We start from the raw sequence: 23,088 nt of genomic DNA on the forward strand, positions 1-23,088 counted from the left end.
TGAGTCTTTGGTGCTTATTTTCAGTATCTTCAGAAGGATGTTTGTGTCTAAATGGGGAAGAAAAAATAAATAATATTGAGAGACAGGTGTGTGTGGAAGGGAAATATGTGTATCACATGAGAGCATTGCTTGGAAAGTAATCAAAATAATTCATTGAAAAGACAAAAAGTAACTGTTCTATGTATGTGGCAATGCACATACATATTGCAGACATACTGCATCTCAACAGAGCATCACACACGATTTTAGGACAAAATACAAAAAGGCAGGTAGAGAGGAATGGAAGGCAGCTGCTTTTCAACTCATTTACAAAATTCCTCCTGTGTCTTGCGACTCTACGTTATAACATTCTCGCTCTTCCAGGGATGATTGGAAATCAGAGAATTTAAAATAAGAGTTTGGGTGCCTGACACTTTTTAAAACCTCTTATGAAAAAACTGTCAAAATACATCTTACACTCACTATCTTCTGACTCAGACTCTGGAAGAGTTTTAACCTCTTACCTTCTACCTCTCCTTAGACCTTGATTTTTATGTCTACTTTGTTCCTTGCCAAAAGAATGGCCATTGAACAGAGAAACTGTTTTAAGATTCTATTTTTGTTTGAGGTCTGGGGATTTGTTCTGTTTTGCTTTGTGGGATTTATTTTTTACTGCTCTGCAATGACCCAGATGTCTTAAGGTGTGAGCTATAAAGTGTGAGTAATAGGTGAAATGCAAGTCCACTAAGCAAAACCCAGACTCAGTTAAAAATTGAAAATCAACACCTTGGCTCCCACGCTCCCTTTTAATCTGGGATGCCATCAGGGCAGGTACAATGGTGGAGGCACATTTGAATGGACTGGCTTTTTGTTGTTTTATGTTTAATAGAGTTTTTTAAATTCCTATGCCAGACTCACTCTTTCCTGATTTTGACTGTTCCTAATTTCCTAATACGAGAAATCAGTTCAGGAGGAGGTTGCTTGTATTTTTTTTTTTCAAAAGGACTTTCAGAAACTATCTATATCTTTGATGTAAGAGGCAAAATACTTACTGCTTCTAGAGCCAGGTTCTCTCTTTTTTCCTTTCTTTGGCTGTATTTCCTTTTAAGGCACACTACGCTTGTGATAGTGACAATAAGCATAACAACAAATACAGTCACAGTTGAAGAAACAGCAATTACAGTATTTTGTTGAGTTGAGCCTTTCCTCTCACACTTTTCTCCCATGTACCACCAATTATCACCTGCTGGACACCTACAAAATAAAATAATAAATTAAAAGTTAAAGGAATGAAGAAGTTTTGTTTTACCCCAGCATATTGTTTGCATAGTCTAAGCTACCATGAAATTATCTTAAAATGGACTTCTACTTCAAAATTGTCTTTAGCGACCCCCTCTCCCTATAGATGAGTATCTGGATTTGCTGCTTTCAGCTTCCCCATGGTCTACAGGTTGTCTCTATATAGGGACCCCCTGCAGGAGAACCCAAATCCTGGGTCCTTTTGCTGGTACTGTCACTAGAGCCCCTATCCCTGCAGTGTTTAATTGTATGAATGATTGTATTATTACCTTCTTATCCTGCTGCAGTTCTGCCTTTTATACAATGTCCTTCTATCTCCTCCACTCAGTCAATTTTAAAAAGCCTTTATGGTGAGGTGTTGAATAACATCCTAGTGGAACTGGTCCAGAAGTTTTACACTGCTGTTGTTATCCAGCCAACTCATATTTACCATCCTCTAGCAAAATTCAAACTTCTGTTTGCTCGTGTTTTTGTTAGTTTGTTTTGTTGTTTTTTTATTATTGTAGTTTCTTAAATTCTCAGCTCATCTTATGCAACAATTAAGCCTTTAAGGTAAATAGGATGGAGAGCACAGCCCAAACTCTCAAAGCATCCCTGACCAGGAGCTGCTGAACAGAACATTAGGTGGGAGAACTCCAACACCACCACCTTAATTGAGCTGAGAGGAATGCTGGATACGTTGGAGGAATCACGGTTTGGAGGTCATTTAATCCTGGAAACATCACACAGTGAGCAGTGATGGCCCCAAGGATCTAACTGTGCCATGCAGCTGAGTTCTCACCTATCTCCATCTTTTTAACACTGATTGTGCCTTATGTTACTCTTTTTCTACAGTTCCTGTCTACACCATTTAATCAAAACTGCATTCTCCACTCTGAAAATGAATTTATTATTTGCAGTGCACTCCAAGGCTGTTGGGGGACTTTGTGTGATCGGATTTAAACAAGGAGTTATATACCATATCCCATCTAGTTTTCCCAATAAGAAATCAGAGAGAAAACTGAGGTCAGAACTTCTTAATGAAGGAAAGGGGGGTCACATACGCACTAATGCCCAAAATACTTCAGAGATAGTAGAAAGCAACATTTTGTTTTCATAACTTTGAAATTAAGTATAATGTTCTGCATGGTATTTTGTTCTTCTTGGAAGAGCTTCCTGGCACTTTTATGACCTGTTTCCAGTGGGCAGTCGAAGCCCCCTTACAGAACTGTGTTTAAAGGTTTCTAAATAGGGAGCTATAGCACTTAACGAGTCATACTGAGTCTTGCTCTCTGCTTTTAGACATTTGCCTCGCAACACTGCCACAATCTACCCGCTTTGGCTCAGCTTCACTGTACGTCGTTGCTCTCTTCAGCCTCAGATTTCATCTGAGAGCTGGAAGGATACTATAAGGTATAAGGGAATCCACAGAGAATTAAATAAAAGTTGTTATTCGTTTTGTTGCACACCAAACAATCTTTTTAGTTCTCAGTCTTCATCACTCATTTCAAAGACAAGCAGCAACACTTTGGTAATTTGCTATCAATCATGATTGTCACTATGTGATATTTCTGAATCAAATTCTGAGCTAATGCCTTCGTTGATTTTCTGACTAAGACATGTTATGAAGTATTTTCCACTGATAAAAATGCCAATTCTTTAACTTGCATTTATTTTTAACTCTTATATCTTTTAACTTTGGCTGTAGGGATTTCTATAGTACAGTTTATAATATTGGATTGATACATTACTGAAAATAATAATAAAAAAAAACGAAAATAATGTTTTAGATATAATTTATAGGCAACTAAGCAAAATACTTCAAAACAGTCAAATGTCAAGTCTAGGAACTTCTGTGTTGCCTAGGCTGGTCATAAGCTTAGTCTCCTGTTGTAGTAGTTGGAAATGTTTGCCTTACGTAACTACAGTTTATCTTTCCTTTATTAGGAACAAAGATTCATTCTACTAAAAGCTTTCATTACTTTTCACCAAATCGTTTTTGAGAGGCAATAAAGACAGTTACCTGCACGCAGGTGCTTTATCTACAATAATGCAGATGCCGTCATTTTCACAAGGGTTGTCTGGACAGCGCTCTAGAATACCTGTCTCTGGGGTCAGCACAACAGAGGTTGTTGTGATAGATGATGTGGTGGTGGTAGTGGACTTGGTGGTGGTGGTGGTAGTGGACTTGGTGGTGGTAGTGGAGGTGGTGGTGGACTTGGCGGTGGTGGTGGTCGTAGACTTGGCAGTGGTGGTGGACTTGGCGGTGGTAGATGTGATGGTGGGGGTGATGGTGGAGGTAGGCCCGATGGTGTTGGCAATGGAAGTATTTGCAACAGAGGTGGGTGAAACACTTGACTGAAGAGGTAGTAGATGAGATATATCTGCATGAGAAAAGCAAAAAGATACAAGGTTTTCACTCTGCTATTATGCCTCTTATCCTATTGGTAAATTAGAATAATAAAGAGCAAAAGAACCTGTGAATTACTCTAAATTGTCTTCGCCTAGTATAATGAATATCTAGCATTTTTAGCTTTCAGGAGCATACTGTATAATGAAAATGGACATTTACATTTTTAAGAAATAGACTTTTTTCAGAATATTATATTAAAATACTTCATAGAGGAGTAGCATCACACTACATAGTTAGATTTTGACAGGAGATATTCACATTTCAGGCAACGCACAGATTTAGAAAAATGTGATTTGACTTTAGCATCATGAGAGGTCCTACTGACTCCTCAGGCTGTCCATATATAAATACATCGTGTATATTTGTATCTACAGCGCTAGTGACTTAGCAAGTGTGTCACACTGTGTATTTATTGTGTCACAAACAACAACGGCTGCCATCAAGGTGTTCATACCTTCTATTGTTAAAAGAATAAAAACTCCATCTTCTTTAATAAAGTTACGGCTCCTAAGTCTCTGATGAGTTAAGAACGCATTTGTTCCACTTCCTGGACCTCTCTTGAATGCAGTTCCATTGGGGAAATAAGCTGTTGATCCCACTTTATCTGGTCGATCCCAAGTGTAATTTGAGGTGGACTCTGGAAAAAATGAACTGCACGTGAATGTGGGGCCACTCATGATTTTTTTTAATAGTCCCGCTTTTCATAGATAATCTTTGCTACAGAGTAGAACTAAGACTTTTCTCAACAGCCAAGAAAGCCTGTGCGCTACTTTGCCTGCCTCTGCTTATTTGCTCATTGGTATCATGAACATGGAAAAGTGGACAAATTATGTGAAACACAGAAATTGGGAGCAATATTCCCTGGCACAGACAAGGGGAGGAAACTGCCTGCTCTAGTGTCTGTCCTGGTTAGAGTCGGAAGGTTCCACTTGGGACTCTAGGGCTACAGGAGAGTGAAAATAAACAAGGGAGAAGGAGCAGAGAGCAAACACAGTGCAAAGGCCAGGGTGTGAGGGAAGGGAAAGGGCTGAGCACTGCGGCCACAGCAGCACGGAGCATGGGGAGAACTCCAGCTCTCCGTGGGAGATGTGACCTTTCGCTGACAAGGAGGCCATTTAGTCATGCTACACTTTACCCACACTTTGCTTTTATTTGAAGACTGAGTGTCATAGAAAAATGAATGCAAATCTGCAAATCACAGGCTTTTTTTTTTTTTTTACTCATATAATACCATGACTTGGACATTTTGGTGCCTTCCTTCCTCTCTTAATGTCACTGTCTGAAAGCTTAGGAAACTGATTTAGTGATAGAGTCTGTTTCTTTTGGCAAAACTCTTCTATCAATGCACCAAGTGTTTCTAGCCTAGATCCAGTCTTCATACAGTGCTGAATATGGGGTTTCATTTTAATAAATACACAGATTCCTACCCTGTTCCCAGGGTTATATCTTTACCTGAACTGCCCCTTTCCGTGTTATTGTGGACAATTGCTCCTTATCTTGTCACACCTTGAACAAGTGCAGATTATGTAATGTGAATCAGTACTTTGTCCACGTGAAGATTAGTACTGACACAAGTGTTCCCTCTACCTTGAGCAAGGGAGTTTGTTTAATAACTATATTTTTATTTGGTATCAGCTGAGTATATTGTTAACTCAGTATTTTTATTTTTCAAGACTTCTAGAGAACCTTTATTCTCATTACAGTGCTTATAAATGCACCTTCATAGAGCCCAGGAAATAAATTTTAGGGGGGATGAGCCACCTGTTCCCTATGCAGATTACCTCTAAAATCCTAGCTTAACCTACTTATTGGTTCATTTATTTTCTTGTCCATAGATCAGTTGTATTGTTGCTGTGAGTGTAATTCCCCAGAAATATTAAAAAGCACACTAATTTACACAAACAGAAAATTTGACTGCGTGTCTATTTTGCCGTGTTTTACATATTGGAAGTCACATCTGTTTTTAACTAACCTGATACTTGTTGCAGAGGATCTGTTGTTACACTCCTCTGGTTGGACATGCGTTGACGAATGTCAGGGTGCTGGTCCAGCAGAATCATGGTACCTTGCAGCCATGCACAGGGCCACTGCAACCAGTCATCGTTGGCTCCAGAAATCAAGTGCAAGTAGATTGCTAAATTAGATGGGTTATCTTCAGTACCGTTCACATACAAGCCGACCTGAAAAGCATATCCTTCACGAGAGTAGAAAGGTGGACTATATATTTTTCCTGCGCTTCCTTCAGGACTTGTGTTGAGGAGATGTGTAAAATTTCTGATGTGCCAGGTGTGATGAGGACACTCTGTTTCTGACAAATTGATGTCATCGATCGAGAGGCCTCCGTTTGATAAGCCAATTCCTTTCACGCCTTGAAACACAACCCGAAATTTGCTTGTGACATTCAGAGAAACATGGTGGAGCTGCCAGTAATCCACAGGTGAACCTGAAAGGCAGGGATTGGGATTTCCAAGTCAGCAGCTCAATCAGATACTGTCTACGTCTCCAGAGCCTTTTCCAATGCTGTGTAAGAATTTCCCAGTTCCACCCCGTTTTCTGAGGTGATATTTCTTGAAACATTATAGAATCAGAGAATCATAGAATGCTTAAGGTTGGAAGGGATCTCTAGAGGTCATCTAGTCCAACCCCCTGCACACGCAGGGTCACCTAGAGCACGTGGCACAGGAAATGCAAGCTTGCATTTTTCACTGTTTCTATTTTTTTCTATTAGATTTAATGCTTACACCTAGCAGCTCTAGTTTGACCAAAAACAGCATTAATGGTTTTAAAGACTGTTTTGCATTTTGTAACTTTTAAAGAACATGGCATTAAATAAATCCTAATGCTGTGAAAATTAAACACATAAAGAAAAGATAGCTTTCACCCATGTAATTAAAAAGACAAAAATCAAAACAAGTTATATTCAAATAACTGAATAAACAACACGTCTCAAGAAGAAAAGCTGCAGAGGCTTCCAGGAGACTAGAACTGAAAGATTTGTTCATTCTGCTCTCAGATATTTAAATGGCTTGCTGGAAATTTGCCTTTGCAGAACTGCTACTCACACATTAAATGATTGAAGGTATTATGTTCAATTAAAGGCAGTCATTTACAAAATTTATTTCATACAACATAACCTTAATGCTGTCTCCATAAGGGCCTACACTAGGAAATTCCACTTGACTCTAAGAGTAAGTTTTACAAAAGCAAAGAGCTCTGTATAAGAGCCTTGTAAAGTAAATTAAAGTAGGACATCCTTTGTAAATAATATGTACAGTAAAACAACAGCTTTTGATGTCTAGTTTATGTTCACTTGCATGGAAGACCATCAGGAAGACCATAGAAGTCCATACATTTCTGGAACAAACAATGCCAAATATAGAATTCACATGTAAAGTTCCTAGCAATTCTAAACACAGTATGATGGATCTCTTCTACGAGTCTTAAATTCTGCCTTTTCTTCATTACTGTTTTTATAAACAGGAATAAAAAAAATAAAGTCAAAACCAAGAGCTGAAGCACACCACTATTTTCCGTTTGGAGGGTTCAGACTAAAATTAAATTTACCCTGCCATTAGCTGACCTGACAGCTATATTAAGGATTCCAAATGGCAAATAGGGATAAAAATAAAAAGAAAATAGGGGGAAAAAATAAAAAAGGTGTTAGGAGTAGCTGAGCCTCAAAGGACAAATAGAAGCAGAATCTGTTTTGTAAAAGAACTTGCTCCGATCCTTATGTAACCAGCAGATTGAATTATTTGTAGCTATAATGAAGATCAAGCAATGGTGTCAAGACCATTTAAGAATGTAGTTTGATACTAAGGCACCTTTGGCAATTCTAGCTTAAAGAGCTCTTTTCTACTGACTGACCTCCATGGCTCATTCCATAAACCATAGGCTCCTAACTCACACAGGAATGTAATATTCCTCAGGATCTAACTGAATTCTTCACATATGACAAGGTATATCAGCTAAGTCATATCTAACATTGCCCCAAAAGTAAGATGAGTTTTATTTATCTTTTTCAGGTTGGTATCTTAGGTGGCCCATGGCACTTGTGCTTTTCATTTCTCTTTTATTAATGCCGTATTCATCATAATTTACTCTAATGCCCAGCTAAATCTGTTGCTATTGATACCAGTAATTCTCAAACAGCTAAAATGTCTGCTTATGGAACTCTAGCTATTTTAGTGAGAGAAATATCTTGATAATGCAGGAGTGTGTAATTTGTGGCAATTGTTGGTAGTACAGAAAAATGCCTGACCGAGGATCTATCAAGCATAATTTCACCAAGAGAGAATCAATTGCATAGTTAGATAAGGACTCAAAGAATAAGATTAGGAGAGTCACTTTGGTATAACATATTTCTTCAATGCTTTGGACAGGATATTGAGTACGGATTAAGTCAGAACGCCGTTGCAACCCATACCTCTTATCTCTTCGATGAGTCTCAGGGTGCCATTGGGCTGGTCCTCCGTGTACTCCCGCACCCACACGTGGAGCTGGTCGCTCTCGTGCCCGCTGTTGTACAGGTAGAACTGCAAGCACTGGAAGCCCCTTCGCGGGTACAGAACCCGGCTCTCCAGGAGAGCCGAGCTCCCCTCTCCTGCAGCGCTCGTGTTGAAGTGCATGAAGTAGCCAGAACCTGCCCAAAGTAAAGGAGAAATGAGTGATGAAGGAGAGAGTGAGAGGATACATCTTTTCTCATGCACTTGTATTACTAAGCACTGTATTGAATTAATGCCGGAGGACGTAGTCAGGCTGGGGCTCCAGTAAGCTAGACCTTCTACAAATCCAGCCTCACCAGTTAAGGCCTGTCACCTGCTCACGTTCTTCAGAGGCAACAGTTTTCTCCTTGGACCAATTTTTCTTGTTTGGTGGTTTCAAGCAATTTGTATTCAAAATAAGAACTCCCTGGTTTAACTCCTTCCCTAATACCAATAATTTATATTTGGCATTCACTCTGGTGGACTGTTTTAGGCTCCAGAATTCATGAAGCTTTTTTTGATGACTTCAAAAATAATTTGTATTTATTCCAAAATAATTGTTCTCCTGTGCTCTGATTACATATATAATCTCTAAATTCTAATCCTTTCCAGACACTTACGGAGCAATTATTCAAGAATAAATGTCTTGTTATAGCAACGGTCTTTCTGGTGAAGCTGTACCATAGCTTAGAAAATTTTATGTTCTCGTGATGGTATTACATTAAGAACAGAAAACAGAACAAAAGAGATAAGAACATTCAATCTTCTTAAATAAGCAGAAAATAGAATGTGTCACATGATATGCTTAAGCATGTTTTATGTTGCTTAGTTAAAAAATTAACTGAAAGTTGTGAACAAATAAACTGAGACAAGGCCGAGATCAAAGTCAATTAGCATGCCTTTGCAGAAAATACTTCTCAGAGAGATAAGAACAGTATTTCTCATACCTTCGCATTCTCCCATATTGGTATGATCAGTATTTGGCCCAGCAGGGACCTGAGACAAACGCTGCCAATCGCTGTTATCATCTGAACTTTGAATCATGCCACATATATTTTCAAGTTCAAAACTGCATGTGTCCATGAAGCTTAAAGAGGAGGCTATAAAATACATATTAAAAAAAAAAAAAAGTGAATCCCTGTTAGATGATAGACTTTTAATTCTAGGCATGCAGAGCAAGGAGCAAAGATAGACTAGGAAACACAAACACACACACACACACAAAAGATCAATGGTTTCCAATACCATCAATATACACAGGTATAATGCTCAAGAACTCATCACATTTGGGTCTAACACTGAAGCTCAGTGTCAGAGCCATACCAGAGCACTCAACAGGCATGCAGGGGTGTTATCTAATTATCATATCACATTTTTAATTATTAAAGGAATGGCAATAACAGCCCCAGTCCAGCAGCCAACACACAGCCAAAGGGTTTGAGGGCTTCACATTTGCTCCTCTGCTTTCTTTGAGCTGGCTACAGATTTTGAGTTTCCCCAATAATTCCTCAGCAGCGTGATTTTTTGAAATACAGTAGGGCAGACCTGATTCACTGCAATGCGCAAGCCTTGGTTTTGAAAAGCTTATTTGAAAAAAAAAATAATAAATGTGTATTTGAGAGCAGCGGCTATCTCAGCTTGTACAAATTCTCAAGACCTCCCTTCCAGATAACCAAGAAGAAATTAATTGAAGGAAGGCTCTACAGCTGAGTAGTAAATGGCAAGTACATTGAAAAGGAACATTTTATATAAAATGTTTTATCTGTCTAAAGTTAAGTCTGGACGTGTAAAGGAAGCTACAGTCCAGGTTTGTCTCTATTCTTAGATTTGTCTCCCATGGGAGCCTGTTTGAGCTCTTTGCAACACCAAACATGATTTGAAAACACCTCCACTAACAAAATGCTTCATGGTTATTGCTTTTCAAACTATGTCTAAAATATTGTGGCAGGTTTAAAGGTATCATTGCACTTTACAAAGGGCCTTGACTATCACAAAAATCAACCTCTATGGCATGTCACATGCATTGCTTGCACAGGGAAGTGCTTAAGTATGAACAGCTGCCAAAAATCACTTAAACTGTTGAGATACTTTGTACTGTCTTCATAAAAATCTAACAGTCCTCTAGAGATTGTATGGTTATCCAAAGTGTTTTATAACTGATATATTTCAAGATATACCATTTATATGATTCTGAAAAAAAAATAAACAGGTATGAGGTCAGTGCAGCTTTCACAGTTAAAATGCAGTAAGAAAAAAACAGCTAGTGTCAGTCAGCCTTGCACAAGCAAAATGGTAAGCAAAAACAGAATTGCTAGAAGATAGAAATCAAATCTTTGAAATCAAACGAAATGCATTTTACTTTCTACTTCAATCAAAAAATGTCCTTGGTTATCTAATGTCTAACGATGAATTGAACGACAGAAGCAGAAGAGAAAAACAGGCACTAGTACTATATAGTGCAGTTCTTTGATTAATTAATGAGATAGGGAAAGGCAGCACTGAAGGGAGAACATTTTGAACTCCATCTGCTCTACAAGCCAGATAATTTCTAGGTATTTAGTAAAAGGCTTAAAAAAAAAATCTGGAAGTTGATACACGGTGTTTGAATGTTGCATCCTGACTTCCAATGGCTGAGGGGTATCCCACAGTCAGTTCTACTAAGTAATATGTTAAAAGGGAAAAATATTCGGAGATTACCTTTATCATGGTGAAATGAAAGACAATATTGAAGAAGATAACCATACAGATCTAAAGTTTTGCTCAGAAATGCATATGCACTCTAAGTGCAGTGGAAAAGCTAAGTTTCCAATTTTTAATGTCAATTCCTAACCATACAAGTTTTTAGCAGGAGTTCAGCTTAATCTTCTCTGTGATTAAGGTTTAAGAATAATAATCTGCATTTCTTTTAAGAAATCCTATTATAAATAATAATCTGCATTTCTAGGTCTCCCATTTTCATTCAAATTTTAAAAATAAAACTCACATGAGCAAAGTAATTCTTTTGACCATTGTTGTAAGAAACAGGGTTTGAAACTAAAACCAGATTTTAAAACGCTCATGTTTTCTTCAGAGAAACGTCCATAATCTGTTTGAACAAGCACACAGTCTGCCTCACAGACTGCATGAGATTTGAGTAGATATAACAGCCACACAGAAATATTAATTTCTGTAGTGTCCCCAGCAGGGGAATCGTGGCTGGGGGAGTGAAAGCTTGCACAGAAGTGTGCGTTTTGAACAGCCACCCAAGGGCAGAACAAAAATCAGCTCCTGAGTGAAGTTGGTTTTTAACTAAAGGTCAAATAAAATTGCACAGAAAACTCTGCTACTCAGCAGTGTTTCTGCAGGAGGGCTGTATTATTTCTCAATGCACCATTATTTCGGGTGTTTCTAACACAATTCATTTCTCTGAGCATGTTCTCATACGCTAACATCTCTTTTACTTGTGCCTGCGTGAGTCCAGCATGATGTATGCACCACCCTCGTTTCTTTCAAACACCAAGGGCAAAGAATTTCAAGGCAATGGAGAAACTCACAGCAGTTGTACAGCTTATTCAGTTTCTGGAGATCGTAGTCGCTGAAATCCATTCGCTGTCCGATCACATCCATGAATTCTGGTATGTTAGTTATGATGGTTGGTTCAGTCCCATTTCTGAATGCGGTTTTGCTATAGTGCAGCACAGAAGCGTAGTCATAGGGAACATTGAGGAAGTCTGATGTTTCATCATCATATTTATTGAAGTTATGTTCTCTACCTAAAAAGAAGAAGTCAAGATGACCACGTCTTTACACACAGGCTTTAAATGACAGAGAATCCATCAGATCCCCAAGTATATTTGAGTAATCATGTGCTTGTGCTTACTCCATAAAACTATTCTATTTTAATTTGAATTTATTTAGCTTCCTCTTTCAGCCATTGGAGCCTGATATGACTTCCAGGAGATGAAAGAAAGCATTTTTTGGTGTCAGAAATCTTTTTCCCATGAAACTTCTCATAAACTTTGATCAGCTTTTGATATCTCCTCCTTTTGAAACAAAATAGATGAAACTTCACCTCAGCTTGTTATCATTTCTATTACTCTTCTCTGTTTTTAGCTTGCTAGCATATCTTTGTGGGTATGGATACTCGAGTGGACTGTTTCAGGCCTCTGTTGCATCTGCAGCAAAGCCTCTCTAACTTTGTTTTACTCCCTGACAGACACAGTTGGTCACAAAAAAAATGAAGAAACAGTTTTCAACAGCAGTCCTGAGGAACCCCATGCAAGCCGCCAAGCTTGTGTGAAATACTCTAAGATTTAAATTCAAAAGCTGCATTGCCCAAGTAACTGCTCGTGAGACAGAGACCTTCAGAGAGCCGTTCCACCCTCTGCATCGCGCTTAGAAGCAGGGATCAGCTCTCCGTGGAGATTTTCCAATGGCTTTGGTTGCATTGGCTTTTTCAGGGTGGGATTTTTTGTTTGCTTGTTCTTATTACTTTTGTTTTGTAGAAAGCATCTGCTATAAAACTGCTTTTAGAGACATTTCAAGAAATGAAATTATTCTCTTCTCTTGTTGCACTGCACAACATTTAGTGTAATGGGACTCAGATCTCCAGTTAAGCCTCTGGAAATGGCCATGATACAAGTAATAACAATAGCCACCAAAAAAAAAAAAAAAAAGGGGGGGGCGGGTTTCTGCCCCAAATAGATATCACTTGATATTTAATTTATTGATACACTATGTTGTGGAAAAGTAAGTCAAGGTGAGAGAATATTCTAAACTGTTGAAGTATGGCTGAAATTGGCTCAAGAGTCACAACGAGTAAGAGTGTGAAAGGAAAGGAAGGGGAAGGACTTACCAGACAGAATCCTGTCCCACACTATTGACACGTAGTCGTCCCGGTCGGACCGCGACTGCTCGTGCCAGAACCCCAGGGCGTGCAGGAACTCGTGCTCGATCGTCCCAATTCTGTCACAGTTGGCTCCAATCGAGAGTTGCTGCAGCCCCTGCTGGCGGTTCCCTACTGAGGACCAGCAGCTAATATTGAAATATAATGAAAGACAGACCCGTGAAATGCATACCATCCCCACATGAACTCCAGAATCCATCTATTCAATAGGTATATTTTAAAATTGAATGTTAAAAGTTATGTTTTGCTGCAGAGAGCACTTTTTTATTGATCCATTCCTTACTGGATCTTTTCCTCCTGTGTTTAATGTTGTTCTGATGAATAAGCAGATCATCAGCTCTTGCTTTTAATGGCCTGTCTTTACCAGAAAAATGTTGAACTACATGTGACAGAAATAACTTATGAGGATTTCCACTGATACCCAGTGAAACATCAAAGGCTGCGGATACATAATTTAAGACAACCAAATGACTGTAAATTCACTAAATGCTGCTCCTCACTGGGCCACTTTGAGGTTATCTCCATTTTAAGGCTAAAATAATGTTAGCATAAATTCTCATCTCTGCCATCGTGTCTCTCTATATTTTTTGAACTTTTGTTTAGTGTCTGCTTGGGTCAAACCAAGTACCCTTTTGAGTACCTATGCCCACTTTGTGGATGGTTGCCAGATTTGACGATGCTTTCCATAAGTTCTTTTCTTTCTAGATATTCACAGGTTGTTGTGCTGGAGTGCTTGTTGACCTCTCACTTGCAAGGAAATGGAAAACCACAGCTATGTTGGAAGTTTTATTAAAGAATAATAGCATTCAGTGAGCTATCTGCACAGACTAATAAAATGGCACCCCATGTCCACAAACTAGCAGGCACAGAGAGTTACATTTAAATTGATATTTTATGCAGCAAATAAATCAACACCTACCCAATGAAGTCTATAAAATTAATCAGGCATAAAATATCCCATAGGATTTGCAATCCTATCACCCCAGAAGCTGAAAAAATAAACACACCAGGCACTTCAGAGCCCTGTAACTTATTAGTGCAACATATTCCAAAGTATTTCTCTTGTCACAAAGCCACATGGGCCTTAGCTATTGATTACTCATTAAAATCACAACATGTGGTCTGGAAGGGAACACATCTGGCATTGATATTTTTGCTGGCTTTCCCTGAACAAGGACTTGTATCGATTATTCCGTTCTTTCTGGTTGTGCAACCATGGAAAGATCCCACAAGAGCACTGAGTCCACTTGATACTCAAGTCCTTGCACCTGGCTTCACAGTTGTCATGTAGAGCACGGGATGTCCACAGGGACATCCAGGACACTTGGCCAAATTAGCATCCAGGATGATGGAGGGATGCAGCTTCCCACTGCCCTCCCTCTACCAAATGCTTAGGAAATCATCTTTATGCAACCACGGAGGGAGTAAATGCATATTCTGTGTACCTCAGCACCGAGAATAAAACTATGTAAGAGGGATGCGGCACTCAAAGCACTGGACTTATGTTAGCAATATGGACTCATATGTTAGCAATGTCTTTAGGAGCAGATAAAAGACAGGAAAAAAAAGGCTCACTTTCTCCAAGCACATCAGAGTCATATCTCCTCAGATTCAAGGTTTTCCACATCGGTAGCTGCTCTACCAGACCTTGCAGAAGCAAGAAACAGCATCTGCTCTGGTAACACTCACAAACCTTCTTGGAATGCACACTGTACGTATATACATGGTATCAGTAAATCCCCATGTCCAGAAATCCCCCTTCCTACGTCACCATTATTTCAAGCACTTCTGATATCCTGCAAGTAAATAAAGTCCCCACAAAAGATTTGATGCACTAGCATGAAGCTGGTTAGCCAGGGATCTGTATAGATTCATCTCCATATGGATTCCCTTAACCATGGATCAGAGTGATAAAGAACTGGTGTGATCCCCCAGGAGAGCTCCATGAAAATCCAACTTCCCTTTGAGAAATCCCAGAGCCAAAGTTCGTTTGCCTTGGTATGCCAACTATATGGTTCAACCACGCCATGCTAGTTTTCCTGTTGAATGTGTCCTGCTCTTCATGTGAAGAAGAGGGAGGAAATGACACACACACTGCAGTTTCCCAAACAGTTCCATGTGCTTTGCAGGCACCTGCCACGTCTGATGATCTTGTCATTTCTGTAATCCAAATCATCCCTCATATATATTGTTTAGCCCATAGGCTGAAGTCAAGAAAAGGTCTTTAAATAAATCTGTGGCTTGGCCTCTGCTGCAAGTTCATAGAGCTGGACAGAGAGCTGAAGCAAAAGGCTGAACATAATGGTGGGTAAAGAGAATCTCTGATCTTTTGGGTTATTCAGGAATGACCTCCTCTCTCGTTGGGGCAGATGACACTGGCTATATCAGAGGCTGCACACTTACTTTTACACAGAGTGGTCAACACACACAAAAAATCACAGCTGGCTTCTTTTCTAGGTCACTTCTGAACTCAAAAGGATAACCCAGACAAGGACTGTAGGGCCAACTACAAATCTTCAACATGGGGCATATCCACCTCCCTGTGTATGTTTTACAAATGCTGGCCAAGCTCAAAAAGGCAAAGAGGATTTATTGACTTTTTGTTTGTGTGATAAAACTTTATGAGTCTGTCTAATGTCTGTGGGAACTTTGTGCTTCTGCACACACTGTACTGTCTAGTTTGGGTCCTGCGGTCCTATGAGATTTAGTTGAAACAATTAAAAAAAAAAGTTGGGTAGGGCAGAGTGGAAATTGGCTGGTTTACCCCAGTTTACTTTGTCACATTATATCAGAACACAGCAATGGAGGGAAATGAAAGGCACTTTGTGTGGGATCGGGTCTGAAAATCACACAGAATCACAGAATCACAGAATGGTTGAGGTTGGAAGGGACCTCTAGAAATCATCTAGTCCAACCCCCCTGAAATCCCTTTGTTAAGTTTCAAAACAGGCTCCTGAAACTGGTCACCCGCTCTGGGGACACTGTGGAGAGTTGCTCCAGTCTTCTAGAAACACTCTTGATGATGAAGAGTTTACAGGTATGTCAGCTGGAATAAGAGGAACCCTTGAGTGCAAGCAACATGTTGGGCGGTGGAGGGAAGGTGCCACCCATCTGGAGTGACTCTTGATCACCACGACCCCTCTATTTCTAATAGAGAGACAAAGCGAAACACTCTGTAGAAGCCTCTTAATTAGCACATGCTACTTGTTGGGGTTGTTTTCAAGATACAATTTCTAGTAAATTCAATGAATGCTTTTGTGTGACTATGGGCTCTGGAATTGAGCCCCGTGTGTTTTCCGTTCAGCTCAGAGGGACAACTGCCCTGGTAGGCTCCACATTTGCAGCATTCAGGGCTGCATTTCCATGTCTACTTCAGAAAGAGCAGGATATACAAAAAGCCAGAAACTGAAGACATTTTGAAGCAATTATCTGCTACAGATACCTCAGAACAAGCTAAAGGGAAAGGGGGACATTTCTATTATTCAAAAATCATCTTTCATCTATGCATGCAGCCCTGCCTAGAGAAGGAAATTATTTTCTAGAAGTAAATTTCCCGACCAGACCCACCAAGATATCCTCCATCTCTTTTTCTAACAAGAAAGAAATGGTTCAACATAGAGTGGAGACTATATTTGTTCTTGAGACCCTGGTTTGATGCAAGTTTGACTTCATTACTGAAATATTATTTTGTAAAATTTCAGGTGGAATAACATAACAATTCAACAAAGGAGGCAAATAAATGGAAATCCCTGTAAAATGTCTCAGTGTTGTGCAGCATTTAGGAATATTATGATTACTCAGTGCTGATGTGACACTATTCAGATGAAATTTTATTTGTTGTAGTTCAACAAGTTCATTGTCCCTCAGTTAAAACACATTCCTACTATAGGAACTTAATTTCTAAAAAAAAATGTATGTTCAGAATAGCCATGTGAAAGTAACATTCCACATAGGCAAAGGCCAGGCAGAAGAATTATGTTTTTTTAGAGATATTTTTGCTTACGCTAAGAACATTAATTCTTTAAAGACTTTCTTACATCTCGTAATTAAAAGCAAATGTCAGGAACCAGTAGTTGCCAAGACAATACCTGATTTGGAAGCTACTACAGTTCCTAGGAAAGGAATAATGGACAAAGCAAAATTTAAAATTATAATCAGATATATGAGTTTAAGAGCAAATATAGGCCATGATAATAGTCTGTAGCCAAAGAGAATAAGAGCTATTTTACAGTACTCCTCTTACCCACTTCCTTTGAACACAGATATATAATTCTCCTCTCCATCCCAAGGCTTGAAGTCGATACAGGTTTTTAGTCGATACTGTTCAAATGCCTTGAGGATGAGTCCCTTAGCATTCATTTCTGCAAGAGCAAACAGTTTTCTTGTCAATACCGAGCCAATAGGACTGTGTTGTTACCACTATGGAACAAGTCCTAAGGGTAGGTCTTGCTCCAACAATCTTTAATTAAAATAAGTAGGTTTTTTGCTAGATTAAGACCTGGATAAGTACCTCAAAATCATAAATTAAGTTGTTGTAATATTTTATCTTTGTTTTGTTTCAACGTTTGGTACTTATACATAAAAAATATGAGTTTATGAGCATATAATATATGATAGTGCATGAGTCTTACTTCTCTAAATGCTCTCATTTACTTTACTGAATTTTATCTTAGCGACCATTAGATCAACAATGAAAAAAGAAGGCATCAGATTCCATCTAGTGCAACCTACAAGGTCCAGATCTTTTAGAGATCTTTTCAGGCCTTGAACTGCTAATTCCTGGATTATCTCCTGTAAGAGACAAGCTTGGTTTCAAGTCTTTCAAAGGGTTAGCTCCTAGTCCCACCAGAGCTGCTGGAGGGCAAGGTCAGAAGCACCTGTGAAAGGTGAGACCCCAGCACCATCATGAAGATGATACAGGCTGCTTTTGCAAACCCAGAGCTAATCCTCTGTGCAGAATGTCCTGCTATGGATGCAGAGTGTGGTTGTGGGGAGAGGAAGGGATACCATACGCTCTCGGCATTTTACAAACCTATTTTGCAAAACTTCAATCAAAATGACATATAGATACTCTCAAGGGCAAATACTATACCCAGGCTGTCCTCGAGGACGTAGGGAACAGTGTGGGGCCACCGATACTCGTCGCCGATGATGGAGTTTCGTTCCTGCATCTGGAAAAGAAAACAAGTAGGCAGTCCTCAGTAAAAAATGATGTAGGATCAGGGAGTAAAACAGCTCATCAGTGCTAAGTGTGCTAACCCATATAAGATACATAAAAACACAAAGAGTTCAATATCCCTCAGAGCTAAGGTCTGGGTTGGAAATGCCTGTACTCCCCACTACCAGGGCTTCCCCTTTCCGCAGCACTTTCTCCATGTAGATTAACTAAATTTTGATGGATGGGTGAGGAGAGTTTCCGTTTCAGTAGGAAAGTGAAAACACTTTTCAGTTTAGAACCTAAAGAGTTGAAATGAGCATAGGCATTAACAACTTGGCAGCTTTTCATACATGCAAGGATCTGTTTCTGTGTCCTTAACAACTGTTTTTCTTGTCACCAATATGCCCAAGCAGAAGCAGTTCACCAAAAGAGGGTATAAAACACTATTGGCTTTCAGGGAAATAAGCTGAAACTGCTTTTTTGGATTTCTACTAGGAATCATTGAGTTATAATTTGCTTTGTAAATATTTTATTTTATGGAGTGGATGGGGTACTGGACAGGTGCTCTAAAATGTGATATAATTTGCAGATTTAATTTTCCTTTGGCTTTAGTGAATCTGCTTACACAACAAAGATGTTTTTGCAGCCCTCTTCCGTAAGTTTCATTGGCTGAAAATAAATATTGTTCAGATAAATTAAGAAACTTCAGTATAAATCTCTCTAGATGAGATGAATGCTGCTGAATCTCTTGAAAGTACAAACATAAAAGCCACGGTAAAGGAAACAAGATATTCATAATATTGAACTTAATGGCTGAGCTGATCTTACTCTGGATAATGTTCCTGCAAATGTACCTGACTCCTTCAGTGTCTGTGGCATTTTGTAGAAATCCATATCCAAATATTTCAGTTTATTGTAATAACAATAAACCACATTTATTGTTAGTACAAGCAGGTTGCATTAATCATTTTCATGCCAGTAAGACCTCACATGGCATAAGTCATTTACACAGTTCTGGTTTTATATTTATATTTGCACTTACCCCATCAAGCTTGATGTCTCCCTCAAAAAGGTTCAGTCCTAAAGCTAAAGGGAAAAGGAGATTAATGTTCCACCACAGCCACTATGTGGCTACTGTAATGAAAATTAGGCAACATTTAAAAGAAAAACTGAATTAAAAAAAGAGAAAACCTTCATTGATTTCAAAGATGTCTTGATCAATTCCTCCATCTACGTCTATTTCTGAAAAATAAAAAGACAAATGAGATAGGGCACGAGCCTTTGGTGGTATCTTTATGAAGTGTGAAAATTAATGCAATAACAGTACCAGTAATTATAAATCAGTGCTTGACCTGTGTTTATGAGTAACTGGTTTTGCTGCCTGCCTTCTGTGCATGCAAACCGAACTCCAAGCTGAACTTACCAATTGTCTCTGCAGTAGGCTGGCAATTGGGGAGAAAAAAGAAGGATATTATTAGGAAGCACATAATGAAAAGTGGCTAATACAACTTTCTTCACGGTATTAGAGACACATTTTCCACTCAGCTAACAGGATTTAGTGCGTTGTGTCCTGTCAGTGTGACTGGACCCATTTTTTCTCATTTAACTAGAAATGTTTAGTTGCTTGTGCCCGTTTTTGCCCTCCCACATGAGGCTGCCCAAGTTGGGTACACACTGGTAAAGACCAAGTCCCCCACTGCTGCCTCTGTAAAGCTTTTGCAGTTGTTTTTCTCCCTTAATTTGGGCACTGCCGAGTGCTCTTTTACCAATTGGAAAAAGAAGTTTTGGATTGGAGCAAGACCATAATGAAATACCCATTGCACAGGCTTCCTTGTCTCAACATGCCCATGGAATATAATCTATATTCCTTCATTAGGCTAGACACTTCATGCAACATTAAGCAACTATATCTCATGCAGTGAGTAAAATCATAAAACACCTTTCTAAGCAATTATTTATATATTTTTTCTCCCCTTTCTCACCAGAAGTCCTGTTCTCCTGTATCTGAAAAGAAGCACACGAACTGAAGGTTTTTTAAAAAAAAAACTCAGATTTTAAGCTCTGGCAATAGAAGGTACAGATCTATTAAATGGTAGCATATAGCAGCAATTCTGCAAAGTAGGATTGGATTTTTAGTTTTATTTTTACTCTAGGGCGCTTTTTTTTCTCTCCCAAGTTGTTTTTCTTTCTCCTCATAAATAATTTCTTATCTTTCCTACATGCAGTTTTGTGTGCAATATTTCTGAGACCTTTTTTTAATCAGGTGAACCATATGCAACAACAATTAGCAGTGATAAACATTAGAAGATCACCATATTCAAAAACCTTAAAAATAAAGTCAACGCACTCCACAACAATATTGATTTTTGTCAGTTCTACCATCCGCATAATGGATAAGAAAATATGTGGCCAAAAATTTCAACAGAGACTAAGAACATATAAGGTAAAGGTGGATATCTCTAGAGGTAGATATCTCTAGATATCTCACCCAGCCTGGACATTTATATTTGAGGATGTGATAAATCATCCAACGAAAATTTCCCTCTTTCACCAGAGGCTTCAGTCAATCAGCCTAGGTGCCCTGGGTGAGATACCCTAATTTAGCAGTATTTTCTCTAGACCATACCACTTCTGGTCTCAGCATCCAGAAACACAAAAGAAATTCTTCCTGGCAATAATGCATGGACACTAAGTGACTAGTCCTGGTGACCAAGAGCCACTTTATCACCCATGGGCTAGTTGATAGGAGTCAGCTCAAGGGTGACACCTTGTAGATGTTGGCAGCCTACCACGTGCTTTACAAACGCCTTGCAGAGGAAAGGAAACAAAGTGGAGACCAGAGTTTCCAAGAAGCTGGAGAGAATTCCCGAGAAGACAGGAACAGGGAGCTGTGGCAGGCAGCAGCCACGGAGAAAAATAGGATATTGGGGAATGAGGATATAGGAGAACTATGGGAAAGCTGGAGATACAGGATTGCACTCTTGACTGTGGATGAGTATCTGCAGGTGCAGAGGAGGAGGAGATGTCTGCCACATCATTACTGGAGCTGGATTCATAGGATTAAGTTGCATAAATTAAAATAGATAAGGCTATTCCATTTAAAGTAATGACACAATATGTAATACCTTACTCTGCAAATTATCCTAAAGCTATTAACAGCAGAAATGAACTTTCAACAATCTACTGAGTTTTGTTCTACAAGTTAATTATATTGTATAATAACACCCAAATTCCTGGCAACTACAGTGAATTACTACATCAGCAAAATACTACATTTCCCCACAAAAGATAAGAAATATAAATTCTCAAAATTCTCATTGTTACTTTTCATAACCCAATAGCTCAGCTGGATTGGAGGAACAGAGAGTAGATTCATGAAAAAGCATATGCAGTAGCTATAAAGATGCAAATTTCAATATCAGATATACCTAAAAAATATACAAATCTTTGTGGGAAACTTTACTCTGAATACTAGGAGAAATTTTGCTTAGATGGAAATGCAAGATGAGGTCTCCTGAGGTACAGCTGAACCTATTAAAACAACAGCGCTAAGATTTCCTTTGTCTTCCACCCAGCCATTAAACAGAATTCTTATTTCTGCAATAGCGACATACTTAGTCTTTTCTTCTCAATCTCATTTTGAGCTACATTGCACTTCTCCACATGAAGAATATACATTCTTGGGTTTCTTACCTGACTACAGACCACCTGAAGAAGCAGCCAAGCTAGGAGGGCAGACACAGGAAAACAGCCCATGTTGATATCCAGGCAGCATTTCAGAGCAACGTGATATTTAAGGCAGTAAATGTCATAAATTGAAACCTTTGTCCTTCCATCAACGATTAACTTACCTACCTTTTCTTGTCTTAAAACTCCAGTAAGTCCACTTCACTATATTAAGATAATTAACATACAGTGTATTTTAAATATTTATAGAGTCCTGTGAGAGAAAAAAAAACAAAAAGATCTAAATGGATATAGAGGGGGACACAAGAAAGTGAAAATACAGGAGGAAATGGATGCAGATAAGAATACAAGAACAATATACCAGAACAAGAATACAAGAACAAAATACAAGAACTTCAATTTAAACATAAGAAAAAGCTTTTTTACTCTTATGGTGGTTAAACAGGTTAACCAGGAATGAGTTGCTCAGGAAGGCTGTGAAGCCTCCAACCTTGGATATACACAAATCTGACTGGACGCAGTCCTGCAAAACCTGCTTTGAACAGGGAAGTTGTACCAGGAGATCTCGAGAGGCCCCTTCCAACCTCAGCAATCCTGTGACTCTGTGAATAAAGCTGTCAAATGAGCAAAAGCAGATCAGACTTTCAAGTGGTAAGAAATTAGTGTATTTGTATTTACATGTGATATTTTTTCACAAAAAGGGAATGTGGTAAATGCGTCCACATAAAAAATATCTGCCAAAATTTCAGAAGCTTTGTATTAAAAAAGTCAATGCCACTTCTATTGTTACAGCATACTGTACTTGGCAGTAGATCAGACCATGGTATTCTTCCAGATTATTGATAAATTCAGTACAAATTAATTCTTAAAAATGTCAAGAGCATTGTGCTATTTACATTGTCTATTGTTTGGATTTTTATTGTGCTTCAAACTTCAGTCATCTTCTCTATTTGCTACTGTCAAAAAGTGGAAAATGCCATAGGTTCTTATTAGACTTAAATTGAAGGTACTTGTGGCAATTGTATGATAAGACTTGGCGAAGATTTACCTTTCCTGATCAGTTATTTGGTTAGGATTTTATAAAAGCTATAATGATATTTAGGTTTTGTATTGTAAACAGATACTTCCTTGGAGAACAGAATCCAAAATTATAACACTACAGTTAATAACGTTTCTTATAGTGTTTAAACTATGGGGAATGATG

At 38.8% G+C, this 23,088-nt stretch overlaps 1 protein-coding gene across 1 annotated transcript; it reads right to left on the reverse strand.

The window, feature by feature from the left end:
- Window positions 1–960: 960 nt before the first annotated feature.
- On the reverse strand, window positions 961–21,953 carry MEP1B (meprin A subunit beta). The gene is made up of 14 exons (XM_088536338.1): window positions 21,891–21,953; window positions 19,621–19,639; window positions 19,389–19,439; window positions 19,240–19,283; window positions 18,132–18,204; window positions 17,283–17,400; window positions 12,985–13,167; window positions 11,688–11,902; window positions 9,102–9,254; window positions 8,097–8,312; window positions 5,643–6,113; window positions 4,125–4,307; window positions 3,281–3,641; window positions 961–1,233 (listed from the first exon to the last, which is right to left on the reverse strand). Exons 1-14 carry the CDS (start codon window positions 21,951–21,953, stop codon window positions 999–1,001), a joined length of 2,385 nt encoding a protein of 794 aa, XP_088392464.1. The 3' UTR covers window positions 961–998.
- Between the last annotated feature and the right edge of the window lie 1,135 nt (window positions 21,954–23,088).

This window comes from Tinamus guttatus, unplaced genomic scaffold, assembly GCF_059628265.1.
Source record: "Tinamus guttatus ecotype Peru unplaced genomic scaffold, ASM5962826v1 Tinamus_guttatus_pri_ptg000659l, whole genome shotgun sequence".
Classification (NCBI taxonomy): Eukaryota; Metazoa; Chordata; class Aves; order Tinamiformes; family Tinamidae; genus Tinamus; species Tinamus guttatus.

What these genes read in the sequence shown, in the direction of transcription:
- MEP1B (XM_088536338.1), bottom strand. Translation starts at nt 21,953, where the DNA reads ATGGGCTGTTTTCCTGTGTCTGCCCTCCTAGCTTGGCTGCTTCTTCAG. An exon ending in CGTCCTCGAGGACAGCCTGG is followed by an intron (nt 17,401 to 18,131) that starts GTATAGTATTTG and finishes TTGCTCTTGCAG; the next exon opens with AAATGAATGCTAAGGGACTC. An exon ending in TCTGTGTTCAAAGGAAGTGG is followed by an intron (nt 13,168 to 17,282) that starts GTAAGAGGAGTA and finishes TTTCAATATTAG; the next exon opens with CTGCTGGTCCTCAGTAGGGA.